The sequence below is a fragment of the Hyaena hyaena genome, unplaced genomic scaffold, assembly GCF_003009895.1.
Source record: "Hyaena hyaena isolate Hyena2069 unplaced genomic scaffold, ASM300989v1 scaffold_289, whole genome shotgun sequence".
Lineage (NCBI taxonomy): Eukaryota > Metazoa > Chordata > Mammalia > Carnivora > Hyaenidae > Hyaena > Hyaena hyaena.
Window position 1 is genome coordinate 259,031 of NW_024080920.1, and position 16,757 is coordinate 275,787.

Genomic DNA, 16,757 nt, shown 5'->3' on the forward strand with positions numbered 1-16,757 from the left:
GCGCAGGGAACAGAGCCGAGGTAGGGGCTGCCCGAGAGGCGGGCGGAGCAGAGGGAACGCCGTGGAGACGCCGGGGGCACCGGGCCGCGCCAGGCTGGTGAGTGCGGCCGCGGGGCGTGGGGAGCCAGAGAGCGGGCGTCGAGACCCAGAGATCCCCAGCCCGCCTGGTCCGGGGCTCTGATCCCCGCCACCCTCTGTCCTTGCGGCCCCTCAGTGCTAGTCCTTTACGTCTCGGCCCCGTCTCTCCGTCTGTTTTTCCCTGCCTCAGTCTCTGTCTCCCTCTATCTACTGTCTCGCCTTGTTTCTTTCTAATTTCTCTTCTCTCTTCAGTCTCTGTCTCCTGCTGTGCCTCTCTCTCTCTCTCTACCACTGTCTCACTATTTGTCTCTCTGCCTCTGTCTCTGTCTCTCTCTGGACTACCTGTCACTCAGGTCTTGGTATTTATCTCTTGCTCCTCTCTCTCTTACCTTCTCTATCTACCTAATATCTCTATAAATCTCATCTGTCCCCACCTCTGTCTCTCTGTTCTTGTCTCTGCCTGATACCTCTGTCTCTTCCCACCTCTGTCTCTCAGTCCCATCTCCATTTCTATTTCCATTATCTCCTCTGTCATTGTCTCTCTTTCTGATCTCACTTGCTCACTCTCGCTCTCTCTCTCTCCTCCTGTCCTTCTCTCTGCTTCTTGGTTCTTGTCACCCTCTCTGATCTGCTCAGTCTCTACCTGTCCTCTGTCAATGTCCATTTCTGTCTCTTTGGATCTGGTCTCTGGTCTCTCCTGCTCTTTCTACATCTGTCTCTGTTGATGTCTGAGAAGGCTGTGTTTCCGCGTTTTTTCGTATGGCCCCCTGTACTTCCTTGAATCAGTGACCACCTCCTCTTGTGCTGGGGTTGTGGGGGCAGCAGGGCGCAACACTCATAATTCCCACCCCCACAGGCGGCCCTTTCCTCGGGGCCACGCCTGGTGCCAGCCCCTCCACCAGCGGGGGGACTGCGCCTGGAAGCAGTAATGGAGGCCCTGCAGAGGCAGCAGGCAGCCCGACTGGCCCAAGGGGTGGGGCCATTGGCCCCTCAACGCCCACTGCCACCACCACTGCCTCCCTTGCCTGGTCCCCGGACCCTGCAGGCCCCAGAGGGGGCCTTAGGGGAGGTTGGGACTGAAGAAGAGGAGGATGCAGAAGAAGATGAGGAAGGGGAGGAAGCCGGGGCAGAGGAGGAGGCAGCCGAGGAGAGCCGTCCAGGGACACGGGGCCCCAGCTCACCTTCAAGCCAGCCCTCTGGACCTCATCCCCATGAATGGACCTACGAGGAACAGTTCAAGCAGGTAGGACCCCCTCCATGTCAGGCCCCCTCCCCTTCCTCCTCTCTGGGCAAAAGCAAAGCCAGGTGATTCGTATCTATCCACCCCCACTGCCCTCTGCAGGATGGAAAAACAGAGACACAGAGACCTGGAGAGAGAGAGACAGTGGGAAGACTGAAAGGTAGATCGTGACAGGGAAGCAGAATCAGACCCCCAGAGACATGGAAAGAAGTGCATAGGCACACACTGGAAGGTGCAGGAGATGCCCAGAAATGTGGAGGCATGATAGCCTAGAGGCTTTTGGTGAGGCTAGAAGGGAAAGCAGGAGGGGTGTAGGAGCTTCAAGAATTCTTTTCAGGAAATGGGAGCTGGGGAATGGGGATTCCAGTGCCAGCACCATCTTTCTCTACCTTCTCACACATCAAGTCACTAGGTCATATTCCAGCAACCACCGGGAGTTTCCTGGGCTGCATATTTCTGTCTCTGGAAGCAGGATGGAGGTTGCCACTCCTGTCACAAGCTGACACCCTCCTCATCTCTTCCCTGTCACATTGCCTCCATCCAAATCCTCTCTCTGGCCTGAATTCTATGGGTGACAGTTCCTAGCCTGTGATGGCCATTACAGCCGCAGTGTGACTAAAGGGCTCCTGTACAGTTGGGAATGACAAGATCTTACACTTAGAGCCTTAATTTGAGGTTCTTCCTCTGTGGAACCCATCTGGATGTTATTCTAAGGCACTACTTCAGGCTCTCATTATGAATGTATTATAAAGGGCTCAGATTCTAGGTGTGCTTTTCTGGTGATATTACTTGTAGGACATTGGTCTTGGGTATTTTCCAGAAGTGTTAATTTGTGGCTAGTACTCTGTAGCATTAGTGTAAAACTTGGAGTGTTACTCGGTGCTCTGTGGCTCTAGTGACTGTTTCTCCTGGGTATAATTCTGGGGATTATTACTTGGGAGAGCATATGTGTTATTTTGGGGGATCCATCTAAGACTTTGGGCTCTTTTCTTCTGGGAGTATAGATCTAAAGTGGATCTCTGGGATTTGTTTGTTTGTTGTTTTTTATTCTGAGAGTGCTTAGTGGGGAATGGAGCGTTACCTATTGGTGTTACTCAGGGACTGTTATTCTGGGTAAATGGCTGTTACTTGTTTGTTTCTGCTGGTGTTATTTGGGAGGTGATACTGGAGATGGGGTTTCAGGTGACTGGGATGACCTATGGGCCTTTCAAGTTCTGACCCTGTGGGTCCTGGGTAGTACAGGGCCATTACCTCTGTGGCAGCTTCTGTAGTGGGTAGGCCACTGTCCCTGGAAACAGACCAGAAGTGGGGCTGAGGGGCCCCAGGTTTCAGTGCAGGAGCTCTGAGCATCTCTACTCTGCCTGAAGGATGGGTTAGAGGCATCTCGGCCCCTCATCCCCAGCCATGGCATACAGAGATGTGAAAAGCAAGAAGCCCTTGCAAGAATAAACAAGAGTGAAGGAATGCCTCAAAGACATCTGTCAGCGTCCTCAGTATAGAAAAGTCCCAGACTGACTTCCTTCCTGGGGATCTTTGCATGCCCTGGAGGACAGGCTAAGCCTCCTAAGCTTCCTTTCCCCCTATTCCTCAGAGGGATGGTTTGAGCTTCCCAGGGCTCCCCTGGCCAGTGGAGGGTCTCTGTGTGTATTAGAAAAAAGTGCCCCTACCTGCCCCCAGGGGGAGAGAGTCCAATGTCAGGGAGTCCACATTTCAGACCCTACTCACTCCTTCAGCTGAGAACCCTTATTCAGGGTTTAACCTGAGTTGGGGTCCCAGGGGGTGGGGGGGGGGGAGTCAGTGGAGCTGAAAAATGACCTCAGTCCTTCCCCAGCTGTACGAGCTTGATGCAGACCCCAAGAGGAAGGAATTTCTGGATGACCTGTTTAGCTTCATGCAGAAGAGGGGTGAGTGGGATGATGTAAGGGAAGGACCCCCACCTACCAGTTTTGAGGAAGAGAGACCCCAGGGTTTAGTCCCCAGGTTGGGTCCTCTCTGCAGAGGCCTGAGCTTGGCAACACCTAGCCTTTGGGCCCTCAATAGCGTCTTTAACCTCTGACCCTGCCCCCTTCCTCCACCCAGGGATTAATTAGTGGCCAGCCCACTGGCAGGTTAATGAGTGTGGGATCAATTGGGAGGGTGGGAGGGGAGACTGGTTGGGGGCTGGCCTGGGGAGGGGGGTTCCCAGGATTGGGGGGCTGGGAATGCCTTCTTCCTCTTTCAGTGGCCCTTCGTCTAGCCTTGTCTCTCCTCAGTTTCCCCTTGCTTCAGGCAGGGGACATCCAATATGCTCTACAGCAGAAAGGACTGGGATTAGACTGAAGGAAGGACTTCTCAAGGGTAGGCTGGGGGCCATGTGAGTTGGGGTTGTGGAGGAGGAGGAATTCCTTCCCAGGAATCTCTGAGATAGAAGAAATGCAAGGGTCTAGGAGGAGATCAGGGTGGGCGGCAGTCCATCACTTAGGCTTCTCCCCAGATTCATGGGTCCGAAGACTGACTCATTATCTCTCTCTACAAAGCTAATTAACTCACTCGGAGCTTGGCCTGATAAGCCACTAATTAACTGGCTGCACTACACCCCCTCCCTTAGTGCAGCTGCTGGTCAAAGTCCCTCAGGCTCCCACCACAGGCCCAGCACCCCTTTTGGGATCCTTTCTAACCGGGGACCCTCAGTAGGGTCCCAGGTCTTTTTGCTCCCCAGGAAGGCCCAGTCATTCTGGCCCCGGTGTCCCCTCCCTGACCCTCACTGGGAGGTCTCCCTCCCGCTGGGGAAAGTGGGGTAGGGTGGTCTGAGCAAATCCCAGCAGTCCCTCCATCACCCTCAGGACGGGAGCTCTTCTTCCCTCTGGTCTTTGCCTCCGTCTGCAGGGGGCAGGGGGGGAGGAGGTCCCGTGGGACCGATAATTTCCCCACATTAATCAGGCCGCAGCTAATTGTTCGGGTCCAAAGGAGGCGGCGGAAAGGGACGGGATCGGTAAGGAATTAACTGGGGCCCATCGCTCAGAGCAGACAGGCTCCTTTGTCAGGACTGGCCGGCGGGGGCAGCGCGCAAGCTACGGAGTTGGCGAGGCGAGCGGAGGCGGGGGCTCCTGCTTCTCCCCTCCGCCATCCCCCAGTCTCTGGCAGCCACCCGGGGGCCAGGGCCGGGTCGGGGGCCGCTGCTTGAGGGAGTCCAGCTCTTCAGCACTGTCAGGAAGTCCTTACTACGGTCTACCCTAGGGGTCGGCAAACTAAAGCCGGCTGGCCAAATCTAGCCGCCTGCGAAATAAGAATGGTTTTGCATTTTTAAATAGTGAAAAAATTAAAAGACGAATAACATTTCACAACGTGTGAAATTCGAATTTCAGAGTCTGTAAATTAAGTTTTTGTTGGAACACAGCCGGGCTCATTCCTTTAAATATCCTCCATAGCTGCTTTCAAACTACAATGGCAGAGTCGAGTAGTTCGGACAGAGGAGGTTTGGCCCTCAAAGTCTGTAATACTTAGGTCTGGACCTTTACAGAAGTAGTTTGCCGACCCCTGATCTAGCTTCCTGTCCTTCCTGCTACAAGGCAGGGTTGGGAGCTCTGAGGGCTCCGCAGGGATTCCTCCCTCTCCCTCCCTCCCTCCCTCTTCCTGATTCTCGGAGATGCAGCCCTGTACCCTGGCCTCGTCCAGGCAATCGCCTCCTTCGGTCCTTGAGGATGTCCGCAGATAGGGTCTTAGTCCTAGTGTTCTGACTCTCTGTCCACCTCTCACCAGGGACGCCAGTGAACCGCGTGCCCATCATGGCGAAGCAGGTGCTGGACCTGTACGCGCTGTTTCGCCTGGTGACAGCCAAAGGCGGCCTGGTGGAAGTCATCAACCGCAAGGTGTGGCGGGAGGTCACGCGCGGCCTCAGCCTGCCCACCACCATAACGTCGGCAGCCTTCACTCTACGCACCCAGTGAGGCCAGGCGCGCGAGCGGAGGGGCAAGGCGCGGGAAAGGGGCCGCAGGGCGTGGAGGGCCCAGGGGCGGGCATTTCGTTGGGGGACTTGATCAGTGGGATCCAGCCTCCCATCCACCCCGCCTCGTCCGTCCACTCCTAGGTACATGAAGTACCTGTACCCGTACGAGTGTGAGACGCGGGCGCTCAGCTCCCCGGGGGAGCTCCAGGCAGCCATCGACAGCAACCGACGCGAGGGCCGTCGTCAAGCTTACACCGCCGCCCCGCTCTACGGCTTAGCTGGGCCCACACCCCGAGGCACTCCGGGCCCAATCTCAGGTCCTGGCCCCGCCCCGTCCACGCCCACGCCCAGCCCACGCCCTGCCCAGGGCTCCGCCTCCGGCCTGCCGGCGCACGCCTGCGCGCAGCTGAGTCCGAGCCCTATTAAGAAAGGTGGGAGGGGAGAGGATCTGAGGTTTGGGCGTCTGTGAGACGTAGGGGTGCGCTGAGATACAGAGAAAATTAAAATATGGGGAGTCTGAAGTCTGGGAGGCATTGAGGTATGAAGGCAGTAAGGACTGACATGGCACTGAGGTTTGCTGCACGCTAAGGTTTAGGGGTCCTCAGGTTTGGGGGTCAGTGAAACCGTGGGAGGTCTGGGGTACGGGTTACTGCGGTGTGGGCCTGAAGCTCAGGAAAATGTCCTTTATCTAGAGGAGCTCCATTCCACATCTGTCCACCTACAGCTCCTATTGGCATGTAGTTTTTGCCTCTTGTGGCCTGTATTATTTAATAACTGAGAGCAAGGAAAGGCCCCAATTGTCTTGGACCAACTTAGACATGTATATATTGGCCCTTTGGGCTCTCCAGCTTCAGAGCCTCAAGCTGAGACTCTAGATGGGAGGAGAGATTGAACTTGGTGCATGAGGTTGGTTGACTTCACTTGGCCTCAGTCCTGGGGCGAGAACCAAATGCAGGGGCAGAGGTGGTTGGACCATGGGAGTTGACTGAACTGTTCTTCCAGAGGAAAGCGGAATTCCAACCCCTCGACTGGCACTGCCTGTGGGCCTGGCTTTGGGACCTGCAAGGGAGAAGTTGGCACCAGAGGAGCCTCCGGAGAAGAGAGCTGTGCTGATGGGGCACATGGACCCACCTCGACCTGGAGCTCCCCCCAGTTTCCTGCCCCGTGGCAAGGTTCCCCTGAGGGGTGAGGAAACGCTTGTTGCTGTGAGGGCTTTGGGCCTGTACACTGAGGAAGGACAGACCCATCACCTAATAGGTGTTGGAGGTGGGACAGATAGATCCCTCAATAGACAACTGTGTGATTATAGGTGTGGAGCTGAAGTGGAATGGGGGCTGTCTATAAGGATGGAGGGGGGCTTTGAAAGTCTGAACTCTGATTCTCCAAAATGTGACTCCCCTGTCCCTCCTGGACAGAAGAGCGGCTGGATGGGCCTCTCAATCTGGCAGGCAGTGGTATCAGCAGTATCAACATGGCCCTAGAGATCAACGGGGTGGTCTACACTGGTATGGGTACTGCAGGCTGTCTACACTGGCATGAGGTCAGGGGTATTTGCTCTGGCATGGGGATTTTAGATTTTCTCAGCTAGCATGAGGTTCAGGGATATCCAAACTTGCATGGGTAATGTGGGGTTCAGGGGATTGCTACAATGGCATGGGTTAAAGGGGTATCTACAATGGCATGGGGTCTAAGGCATGACCTCTCTGGCATGGATTCCATGGGATGTCTGCCTTGTCATGGACCTATGTATCAGTGTAAATATTTCTTGTTTACTTGTTTGAGGATATCTGTATTGCCATAGGAGTCTCTAACTGACCTAAGGAGTTTGTCCACATTGGTTTGTGGCAGGTATATGTGTGTGGTGTTCTAACAATTAGGACACTGACTTTTGTTTTCCTCTTCTGTTTCTGTGCCCACCCCCTCCTGCCTGTGTTTTTCCTCCACCATCTCCTCACCCCTTTATCAGGTGTCCTCTTTGCTCGCCGCCAGCCTGTGCCAGCTTCCCAGAGCTCAACCAACCCTGCACCTCCACTCCCTACAGGGCCACCTTCCAGCACCTCACCCTGAGAACTCCCACTCAGAATTAAGAGTCCCAACCCCAGTGCTGAGGGGGGAGGATACATCCCCCCACACCTTGATTCTTCTAGGGTACCCAGTCTAGGACCCAGCCCTGGCAGATGACCCCTTCCCCCCCCCCCCCCCCCCGCCATGCCCTGTGGACTTGAAGCCAAAGAGTCTTCTTTTGATGTTACATCTACCTCATTGTAAAGGGAGAGCACCTCCTCCCTGGCCAACTCCAGCAGCATCTACCAAAGAGTTCCGCCCTCACTAACCCCCGTCATTTCCTCATGTGCCTCCCTGTGTCAGTGTCATCTCTAGAACCCCACCTTTTCAAATCAGACCTGCTTCTCTTCAGGAGCGAGGTGAAGGGTTAGGTTGGGGTTTTGTGAAGGAGATATCCCTCAGGTCACATCTGAATAATAAAGCTGCAGTCCCTCGCTCTCCAGTGCCTCCTCTCCTTGTTTGGGTCTGGGGGTTGGGAGGAATTATGTGGTATACACAGGCTGTGTTGGGCCAGGGGTTCTCAAGAGAGGAACACAGAATAGCAAAGATTCATGAAAGTAGAGGAGCTGGGTTTCATGAATCAGACTGCCTGGGTTCAAATCCTGATTCTGCTACTATAGTGCGGAGTGGCCTTGGGCAAGACGTTAATCGCTTGAACCTTAGAAGATTCCTAAAGATCAGAGTATCTCACAGAGTCTCCTACTGATCTATGGAAATGGACCAATCCTGAAATAATAGGTATATTTATATGGGCAGCCTGGGGGAATGGGGTAGGAAACGTCTCTGGTACCCTGGAATTAGAAGAAGAAAGGTAAGTTTGTCTGGACAAGCAGGAGCTGGAAAACTAGGGTACAGCCTGACAGGTAGTCGTTGCCTAGGTAACCAGACAGGTTTTGCCATCTTTCGCTGGCCCTGCCGGTCACTTCCGGCATCGAAGGGCTGGGTCGTGACGTCACTTCTCGTATTGAGGGCCACCCCTGCGCTCTGATTAGCTAGTCTTCTCTATTTGGCCGGACATCCCGCCCCGTGGCTGTTCCTCCGCTGAGGCGGGGCGGAGGTAGCCATGGCGGCTGTCAGCGATGTGCAGCGGCTACAGGCCCGGGTGGAGGAGCTGGAGCGCTGGGTGTACGGGTCTGGCGGGCCGCGTGGCTCGCGGAAGGTAAGCGATCTGGGATCCAGTGCCGCCTTTCTGGGGCAGAGCAAGAGCGGCCTACTGGCATGGTCCTCGGGAAAGGTGCAACCACTCGAACCTTGTTGCTGGCAGCCGGTCTTTTGGAATAACAAAGGCTCGAAACCTTCCGGGGCTTTTTGGACCCGTGGGCTCTATTTCCATGGAGGACACTGAAGGTTATTAGGACCCATTGTATTAGGACCCGTTGCGATTGGCTCACTGTGAACTGTGACTAAGACTGCCTCTGTCCTCTTGGGGTGGCTGGGGAGACCTGACACACCTGAGAATCTGACTAACGAGAGTTTCTGTAAAAGCTGAGGTCCACAATGGAAGGACTAGCATAGAGCCCTGCGTAATTAATTGCTAAATATTGTACAGAAAGAGGTCCGTGGGACATCGGAGGGGGCAGAGCAAAGGTGGATAAGGAAGGCTCCGGGAGTGAGATGAGGTCTGAGAGCCAGGATTAGGAAAGGAAGGGATTGGACGCCGGTGTTTTTTGCTTGTTTATTTAGAGGCGGGGGAGGGGCGGGCCAGAGCGCGGGCGAGAGAGAGAGAAAGAAAGAGAGAAAGAGAAAGAAAGAGATTCCCAAGCAGTCTCCCTGCTGTAGGAGCGGAGCCTGATGGAGGGCTGGATTCCACCAACCGTCAGATCATGACCTGAGCCAAAACCCAAGAGTTTGCTTGGGTTTTGCTTAACCCACTGAGCCACCCAGCGGCTGGAGTTTAGATATAGATGGGACAGTCCTTCATACCAGTGACTGAATTGTGACAACCCTGAAGCTTAGTTCTCCTACCTCACACCCTACCCCCCTTTTTACTATGTGAAGACTTTTTAACTGAAGGTGGAGTGTCAGGCATACCCTGGGGTTAGGTGCATCAGAGGTAATGATGTCTGTTTGTATACTTCTTGTGGTATTGTCACTAGCAGATTGTGCCCCATTTGAGAACTGATTTCTCGAAACCTTCGCTCCCTTTGACATCCACGACATAAATCTCCCTTGTTATCCCCCTACCTCTATGGCTGTTGCTGCTTAGTTCTATTTGCCTCCCTGTATATTTGACCCTTGAATATTAGCATTGCTCACCCTGTATTCTAAAACCTAGGTAAGATCATTCACTTCCATAGCCCCTCTCTCTGTTTGATCCTTTAATATGGGAATTCCTTACTCTGTACCCCTAAAGCCTAGGTAGGTTCAGCCAGAGAGGTAAGAACCAGGGAATAGACAGGTTATGCTAATGCCATATAAACTCTAACATAATTACCTTCACAATCAGCCTTGAAACTTCCCAAAGACTACATGATTATTTTCCCCTTCACTCTGAGGATTCCCAGAAGGTGGGGTTGCCTCTCCTTTAAAACAAGACAAGGTAGGGGGGAAACCTATTTTGCTGGAATAAGGAGATTTGGAAGTCTGAAGGAATGAGGCTTCTTTACCTTTCAAGTCTTGAGTCAGGCGCTGAATCTTGGAATTAACTTTCAATCCCCTTGCAGGTGGCTGATGGCCTGGTCAAGGTACAGGTGGCTTTGGGGAACATTGCCAGCAAGAGGGAGAGGGTGAAGATTCTGTACAAAAAGAGTAAGTGATTCCATAGGGTGCCTGCCTTCCCTCCTTCCCATGCCTGTGCTTCCTGGGAACTGGCCCTTGCCTTCCAGCTCTGTAGGTCATTAGAGTCACCCTATGGGGACAGAATGTGAAGATGTTTCCCTGCTGAAGTGATTTCTACTTTGTGGTTAAACTCCAAGCCTATTACAGTATCAAAGTTATAGGATAAGAGCTCTGCCTCAAAGGTCCTCTTGGTGAAGGAGGGAGGAGATATGGGATTTCCACAGACAAGGTGCAGAGGCAGAAATGAAATTAGGCACTGAGAGCCCAGGCTTGGCTCAGCCATACCTTTTTGATTATGTCAGAACCAGCAACCTAGAAATCAGAAAAGGCTCTGGCTTGTCTTGGTGGCACTGAGGGGCAAGGGACCTTGCCCCTTCTACCTTTGGTGAAGATAGGTCAGTGGGAATGCTGAGGTGCCAGGATAGTGGAGGCAATAGTGTTCCTAGCTGTAAAGGCCGAGTTTGGTCAGGAGGTATTTAGAAGGGAGAGACAGGGAGGTGGGGCCCAGTGGAGGCCTGCTGATAGACACTGTGGGTGTCATCTCTTAAGGCTCTCCCCAAGGTTGACCACTAATATCATTCTAATATCCCTTAATATCCTACATAAGACAGATTCCCCATTCCCCACCCCCATTCCATTTTCGATCTTGCTTCTTTTCTAGTTGAAGACCTGATCAAATATCTGGATCCTGAGTACATTGACCGCATTGCCATACCTGATGCCTCTAAGCTGCAGTTCATCTTAGCAGGTAGTGCTGGACAATGCGTGCACATGCATCTGGGCATTATGGATTATGGGGGAAGTTGGGCATAGAGATGGCCTCCCTGCTAGCCCTCTCATGGATACAGTTCTGGAAGCTGCTGTCTGGAATTTTGGCCTGGCTCTGGGCTGAGGCCTGAGGTCATCCTGTGGTCTTCTAGTGGACATTGGGTGTGATATACTTCTGAGCCAGCTGAGGCCATGGTGCCAGCAACAGTGGGAAATACTTCAGTGTTCTATCAATGGTCTGCCTCTACAATCTTCCTTCAGAACCTTTCTCACTTCTGCTCACTAGACAGAGGAACTTCTAGGAAAGGGTGGGAGCAGTAAGCATTGCATTTGGTAGAGGTGAGAATATTGGCACGACTTTCAGCATTTTTCTTTTACGTGAGAAAATGTAGGTGTTTCAGAATTTTAGGCAGGAACTATTCACCTGGCAATGTTTGCTGCTCAGACAACCACTCCATGAGGTAGAGTTTGCCAAGTACCTGTGTTTATTAATTCATTCAAAAGATGTTTAATGATCATCTTTTGTGATCCAAAGCATCTTCAGTGTGAGGCATACAGTGGTGAGCCAGAATGTCCCTGAACCATTGCAGTGGCTCAGGTACCAAGTGCAGGAGATCTTTTCCCATACTAAGTCTGGAGTCCAGCCTCTCCTTCCCTCCCTGGCCACTTCCTCAGTGTCTGTCCTCTCACACATGAACAGTTGCAATCTCCTAAGTCCTCTTCTTGACCCTAGTCTTTCCCTTTTTGCATGTGATCCAATATCATCTTCCCCAAACACATTTCCAGCATGCCACTTTGTCGTCTTTGGAACTTCAGTGTCTCTGTCTCTCTCCTCCTAGTATAAAATCCTACTTCCTTAAGCTGCCATTCAAAACTTTCTGTAATCTGTGTATCCTCCCATGCAGCCGTTTCCTGTGCTGTCTTTTTTTTTTTTTTTTTTTAATTTTAATGTTTATTTAGTTTTGAGAGAGAGAGAGTATAAGCAGGGGAGGGGCAGAGAGAGAGAGTGAGACACAGACTCTTAAGAGCCTCTAGGCTCTGAGCTGTCAGCACAGAGCCCGATGCAAGTCCTGCACTCATGAACCATGAGATCATGACCTGAGCTGAAGGCGGATGCTTAACCAACTGAGCCACCCAGGCATCCCCTCCACCCCTACTCTCTTTGCACCAGTTCAATTAAATTCTTTTTCCTCAATTAATTGATAAGCATTCTTGCCTCCAGACATTTGACATAACAGTCATCCCTTCCTTTTTTTTTTTTTTTAAGTTTATTTATTTTGAGAGAGAGAGCGCACACATGTGAACGGGGAAGGGGCAGAGAGAGAGGTAGACAGAATCCCCAGCAGGCTCAGCACTGTCAGCACAGAGCCTGATCTGGGGCTTGAACTCACAAACCATGAGATCATGACCTGAGCCGAGACCAAGGGTCAGGTGCTTAACCAACTGAGCCACCCAGCTGCGCAACAGTCAACCCTTCTTGAATGTGCTTCCCACTCCCTGAAGCCATTGAAACCTCCTGTGCCAGGCTCTGTCCAGATCCTGTTCTCCCCACTGGACTCTGCTTACTGCCCCTTCTCTCCAGGATCTTGTAATTATCTCTGCCTCTCAGGGCCACTGAGCAGAACCTGCCTGGTAGTCTGCCACATATCCCCTCTTTCATACCTTCCTAGGAATCCTTGGGTATGGGGACCCAAGTCTGAAGTATTTTGTCTCCTGTAGCATCAGCATTCACTGAGTTTGTTGATAGGAGGCTAAAGGAAGAGGCCTTAGAGTTAAAACATCAAAAAGGTGGTATTTGGAGAAACTTAGAGGCTCCTTGGGCTCAAGATGGGTCATACCAGAGGCATCTAGGAGAGGTGGGAGCAGAATGGGGGAATATGCACCTAGAGAAGGGGACAGCGGGCAGAGTAGCTGCCCCATGCACCAGGACTCACCATTTCCTCTGCCAGGTTTTCAGCCCCTTGCATGGAAGTAGCAGTGTCCAGGCTTGCCTCACTGCCACTGTCTTGTCTGTTTGTATCTCAGAGGAGCAGTTTATCTTATCCCAGATTGCGCTCCTGGAACAGGTGGAGGCTTTGGTGCCCATGCTGGACAGCGCTCACATCAAAGGTATCTCTTTAGGGCTGCCACTCTACCACTCTGCTTGGGGAGGTGGGTAGATGGACAGGACTTCCCTGTGCCCAAGGTTCCCTGTGTTTAAGCTAAGTCTGCTCCTTGTCTTTACTTTAACCCTGGAGGTTCCTGCCACCTGCATTGGGATTAAAATTGCCAGAGCAGAGAGTTCATTTTCAGAACCTCAGGTAGTTTGGACCTAAGGACACTAGTGTAAGTCCAGCAGCTCCCAACTCCGAATATTCCTTTTACCTTCTACCTCACCCCTCAGCATCTGTCCTTTAGGCTGCTATATAGCCCAGATTTTACTATAAGAGATCCTGCCAGGTGTGTGAATGTGTGTAAATTCTTCCTGCTGCATTGTTGAGAGCAGTCCCTGGGCTTGAGTTTTGACAAGCAGACAGTGACATTAATTGAATCCAGATATCCATCTTGTCTGTCTCTGGAGGTATTTTTTCCCGTTCCCCCCTCCCTACCCCTGATCAGCTATCTGCTGAGCGTCTGGCAGCCTTAAGCTACAGGCCCAGCATGGTGGCCAGGGCTCTGGGTGTTGGATTCTAGGTGTCCAACTAAGGAACCTGGCATTCATCCTCAGCCCACCTGCAGGCTCCCTTTTCCAGGCAGACCTGTACCCACTGGACTGAGAGCAAAGGGGCAGATCCCGTAACAGGCAGAGCTTTCTTTACTTCACCCTGCTTACAGCATTGGGGTGCGGGTATGGGACAACTCTGGGGACCCCAAGATTTATTTTCTCCTAGGGCCCTGTATCTCTCCCCGCCACCTGCCTTGGGTCCTAGAGTAAGACTGGGATGGGCAGGGAGCCCCACCACCACCTTTAGCTGCAGTGGTCGATGAAGCCTGGCGTTTGCTTAGCTTCTCCACTCAATACTCTAATCCTGCTGAAGACCTAATAGACTATTGAGCAGTCCCGGGGGAAGGCACAAGCATCATCAGGCAGTGTGCGTTGTGTTTTACAGCCGTTCCTGAGCATGCCGCCCGCCTGCAGCGCTTGGCCCAGATCCACATCCAGCAGCAGGTATTGGAGGGGAGAGGGCTGGAAGGGAAAGTAGAAGTGGTGAGGCTCCTAGTCCCCACCCCTGCCACCTGGGCAAGCAGCCTCAGGCTACCTTAATGTCAGCTCCAGGGGAAACCTGAGGCTTTATCCTTTATCTTCCCCCTCCCTTAGAGAGGGGAAGGGACTTGCTTATGGCCACATCAGGATCTCTTGCCTCTCTGACTAGTACTATTCTGAGATACCAGAAGGTTGATGATGGGAGGTACCCAAGAATTTCTGGGGATGGTGTGTCCTTGACTATGGGTGGAGGAGCTGTTTTTTGTTTTTGTTTTTGTTTGTTTTACCATTCCCAGGCCCCAAACTTCAAAGAGGGTTCAAATATAAGGGACAGGGGAGGAAGACACATAGTAGCAGGAATGTTTCCTTAAATATGTGGTTCACTCCTCCTTAAGACTGCTGTTAGGGTACTGATCCCAGAGCCTCATTAGAAATGTTTTTTGGCGGGGCGCCTGGGTGGCTTAGTCGGTTAAGTGTCCGACTTTCGCTTAGGTCATGATCTCGCGGTTTGTGGGTTCGAGCCCCGCGTCGGGCTCTGTGCTGACTGCCAGCTCAGAGCCTGGAGCCTATTTCAGAGTCTGTGTCTCCCTCTCTCTCTGACCCTCCCCTGCTCATGCTGTTTCTCGCTCTCTCTCCTAGAAATAAATAAAAATATTAAAAAAAAGAAAAGAAATGTTTTTTGGCTCTGGGGTGAAACACTACCTTTTCTAGGCTTTCTGGGGTGTGAAGGTCCCTGTTGAGGCAGGAAAGTTAATGGAAAGTAGGGGCTTTATCTAACTCCTTTCTCTGCCCTACGTTGTCCTCATAGGACCAGTGTGTGGAGATCACTGAGGAGTCCAAGGCTCTCCTGGAGGAATACAACAAGACTGTATCCTTTCTGCTCAGCTAGGCTTCTGAGGAATGTTGTCCAAAGCCCTGTCCTTTTGTTCCATCACCAGCTCTGTCTCTTTCATCCCATCCCAATCAACCTGTCTGTTTCCCTCCTCCCTCACCCTTTGGCAGATGTTAAATCTGTCCAGTCCCTCACTCAGGCTCTTGTTCTCACCTTGACCTGTCACCAGACGATGCTTCTCTCCAAGCAATTTGTGCAGTGGGATGAGCTACTTTGCCAGCTAGAGGCCGCCAAGCAAGTGAAGCCAGCAGAGGAATGATGGTTGCTCCTCAACCCACAGTGGGCCGGGACAGCCAGTGTCCAGGGCCTGTGCTAACCTGCCTTTGTAACAGGGCAGAGGCAGGTCTGTATTTATTGGAGTCACAGCCTACTTGCCCGTATTCAGGAACTCTGAGATCAGAAGTCTGGCTACTTGAGATTTGCTATTTGCATCCCCTCCCCACATCAGTGTCCTATTCCAGTGACAATAAACTATAGAAATCACTGGAGCAGTGTGCCAACTTCCTGGTGTAGGGTGGGAATGGTGGTGAGGGTGGGGGTGGTAGAAGGCAGTATTGTCAGCCTTCCTAGTGGTTGGACCAGGAGTTTACTCATCCTGGTCTGGCTTTCTGGGAGCTGTAGAGCTCTCAGAACCAATGCTCTCATTTGATCGATACGAATGGAACATTTGTTTGTGTATCCATTTATCCCACATTTACCAAGTATCCTGTAAATTTCAGGTGCCATGCTAGGTGGGGAGGACACAGGTAGGGTCCACTTGATCCCTGCTCTACACAGACTAGCTGGGAAGACAGTCAAGGAAAAGAGCAGTCCTACCAAGTGGGTACAGGGTCCTTTGTGGGCACAAAACAAAAAGGAATGGGGGAGGCAGTCCTGGAGGGTGATATGCAGGATGTTTGAGAGCAAGGGAGCAGTATGTGTAAAGGCGAAAGGAACCTTCAGGTTCCTCTCATGGGAACTTACTTGGTGCCACTAAGCGGGAAGAGGAGCCCAGAAGAGGTTTGGTTGCAGGGCTTTGGGCTCTGGGGTGGAGCTGGGGGGGTGTGTATGCTTGGAGGGTCGGGAGTTCCTGGATGGTGAGGGAGGGAACCTGAGAATAAAGAGCGGAGAGGAAGGTTGGTGCCTCAATCCGAGTGTTTGCTGCCCCCTTGTGGTCTTAGGGAGTGCTGTGGCCCCAGACCCCTTTTCAATGGTATGCTGGCCACCCAACGGTTTCACTATCATCTCAAATTCAGCATGTCCGAAGTCTGAAACCGTGGGTCATCCTAGACTCTTACCTTCTCAGTCCAAACAAGTCACCAACTGCTCACCAAACCTACCTCCCAATGTCTCCCAACTTAATCTACTTTTCTGTATTCCCACTGCCATTTCTCTGTTTAATTCTCAGAAATCATAGAACAACTAGTTGAGCGCCTATTATACACTAGGCACCACACGAGTCTCAGTGGACACGCCCCCGGGACCCCACGGCCTGTTCACCGGCGTTTGAGGCCCAGTTCCCCCCTCACACCCCCTCTGGCGGCAGCACAAATTGTTCTGCCGCCGGATGAAAACCCTCCGTGATGTGCCATGCCCACGGAATGAAGTCCAAGCTCAGAACTCGGTGACCAAGGCTCTCTCCCGCGCAGCAGCAGCCACTTCAAACGGATCCTCTTGCCGCTGTCCAAAGTGAAACCCAACTGGTGACGCCAGCTGAAACATCTCAGGGCCAGATCCTCCCCATCTTTGGGACGCGAGTCTCTGATGGTGGCTCCATTCCGCAGGGCTCTCTCCACCCCAGTAGGGATGCCCTTGCCCCAGGGTGTAACATCGTAGATTGCCGGTATGT

At 52.4% G+C, this 16,757-nt stretch overlaps 2 protein-coding genes across 3 annotated transcripts; both read left to right on the plus strand.

Moving 5' to 3' along the window:
- The first annotated feature begins 1,006 nt into the window (after positions 1-1,006).
- On the plus strand, positions 1,007-7,745 carry ARID3C (AT-rich interaction domain 3C). Of its 2 annotated transcripts, XM_039247094.1 has the most exons (7): positions 1,007-1,321; positions 3,150-3,222; positions 5,057-5,240; positions 5,385-5,674; positions 6,246-6,428; positions 6,659-6,748; positions 7,210-7,745. In XM_039247094.1, exons 1-7 carry the CDS (start codon positions 1,007-1,009, stop codon positions 7,308-7,310), a joined length of 1,236 nt encoding a protein of 411 aa, XP_039103025.1. In that variant the 3' UTR covers positions 7,311-7,745. The 2 variants fall into 2 exon arrangements, with proteins under 2 accessions (XP_039103025.1, XP_039103026.1); XM_039247095.1 differs by lacking the exon at positions 6,246-6,428.
- Positions 7,746-8,327: 582 nt separating this feature from the next.
- Positions 8,328-15,412, plus strand: DCTN3 (dynactin subunit 3). The gene is made up of 7 exons (XM_039247014.1): positions 8,328-8,466; positions 9,971-10,055; positions 10,747-10,833; positions 12,879-12,962; positions 13,943-14,001; positions 14,846-14,905; positions 15,099-15,412. The coding sequence occupies exons 1-7, from the start codon at positions 8,371-8,373 to the stop codon at positions 15,186-15,188; spliced, it is 561 nt and encodes a 186-aa protein (XP_039102945.1). The 5' UTR covers positions 8,328-8,370; the 3' UTR covers positions 15,189-15,412.
- The last annotated feature ends 1,345 nt before the right edge of the window (positions 15,413-16,757 follow it).

Bases quoted from the DNA above. Each gene is read 5' to 3' on its own strand.
- ARID3C (XM_039247094.1), top strand. From the start codon at position 1,007: ATGGAGGCCCTGCAGAGGCAGCAGGCAGCCCGACTGGCCCAAGGGGTG. The intron at 3,223-5,056 runs GTGAGTGGGATG...ACCTCTCACCAG, and splicing joins TAGCTTCATGCAGAAGAGGG to GGACGCCAGTGAACCGCGTG. The intron at 6,749-7,209 runs GTATGGGTACTG...CCCCTTTATCAG, and splicing joins CAACGGGGTGGTCTACACTG to GTGTCCTCTTTGCTCGCCGC.
- DCTN3 (XM_039247014.1), top strand. From the start codon at position 8,371: ATGGCGGCTGTCAGCGATGTGCAGCGGCTACAGGCCCGGGTGGAGGAG. The intron at 10,834-12,878 runs GTAGTGCTGGAC...TTTGTATCTCAG, and splicing joins GCTGCAGTTCATCTTAGCAG to AGGAGCAGTTTATCTTATCC. The intron at 12,963-13,942 runs GTATCTCTTTAG...TGTGTTTTACAG, and splicing joins GGACAGCGCTCACATCAAAG to CCGTTCCTGAGCATGCCGCC.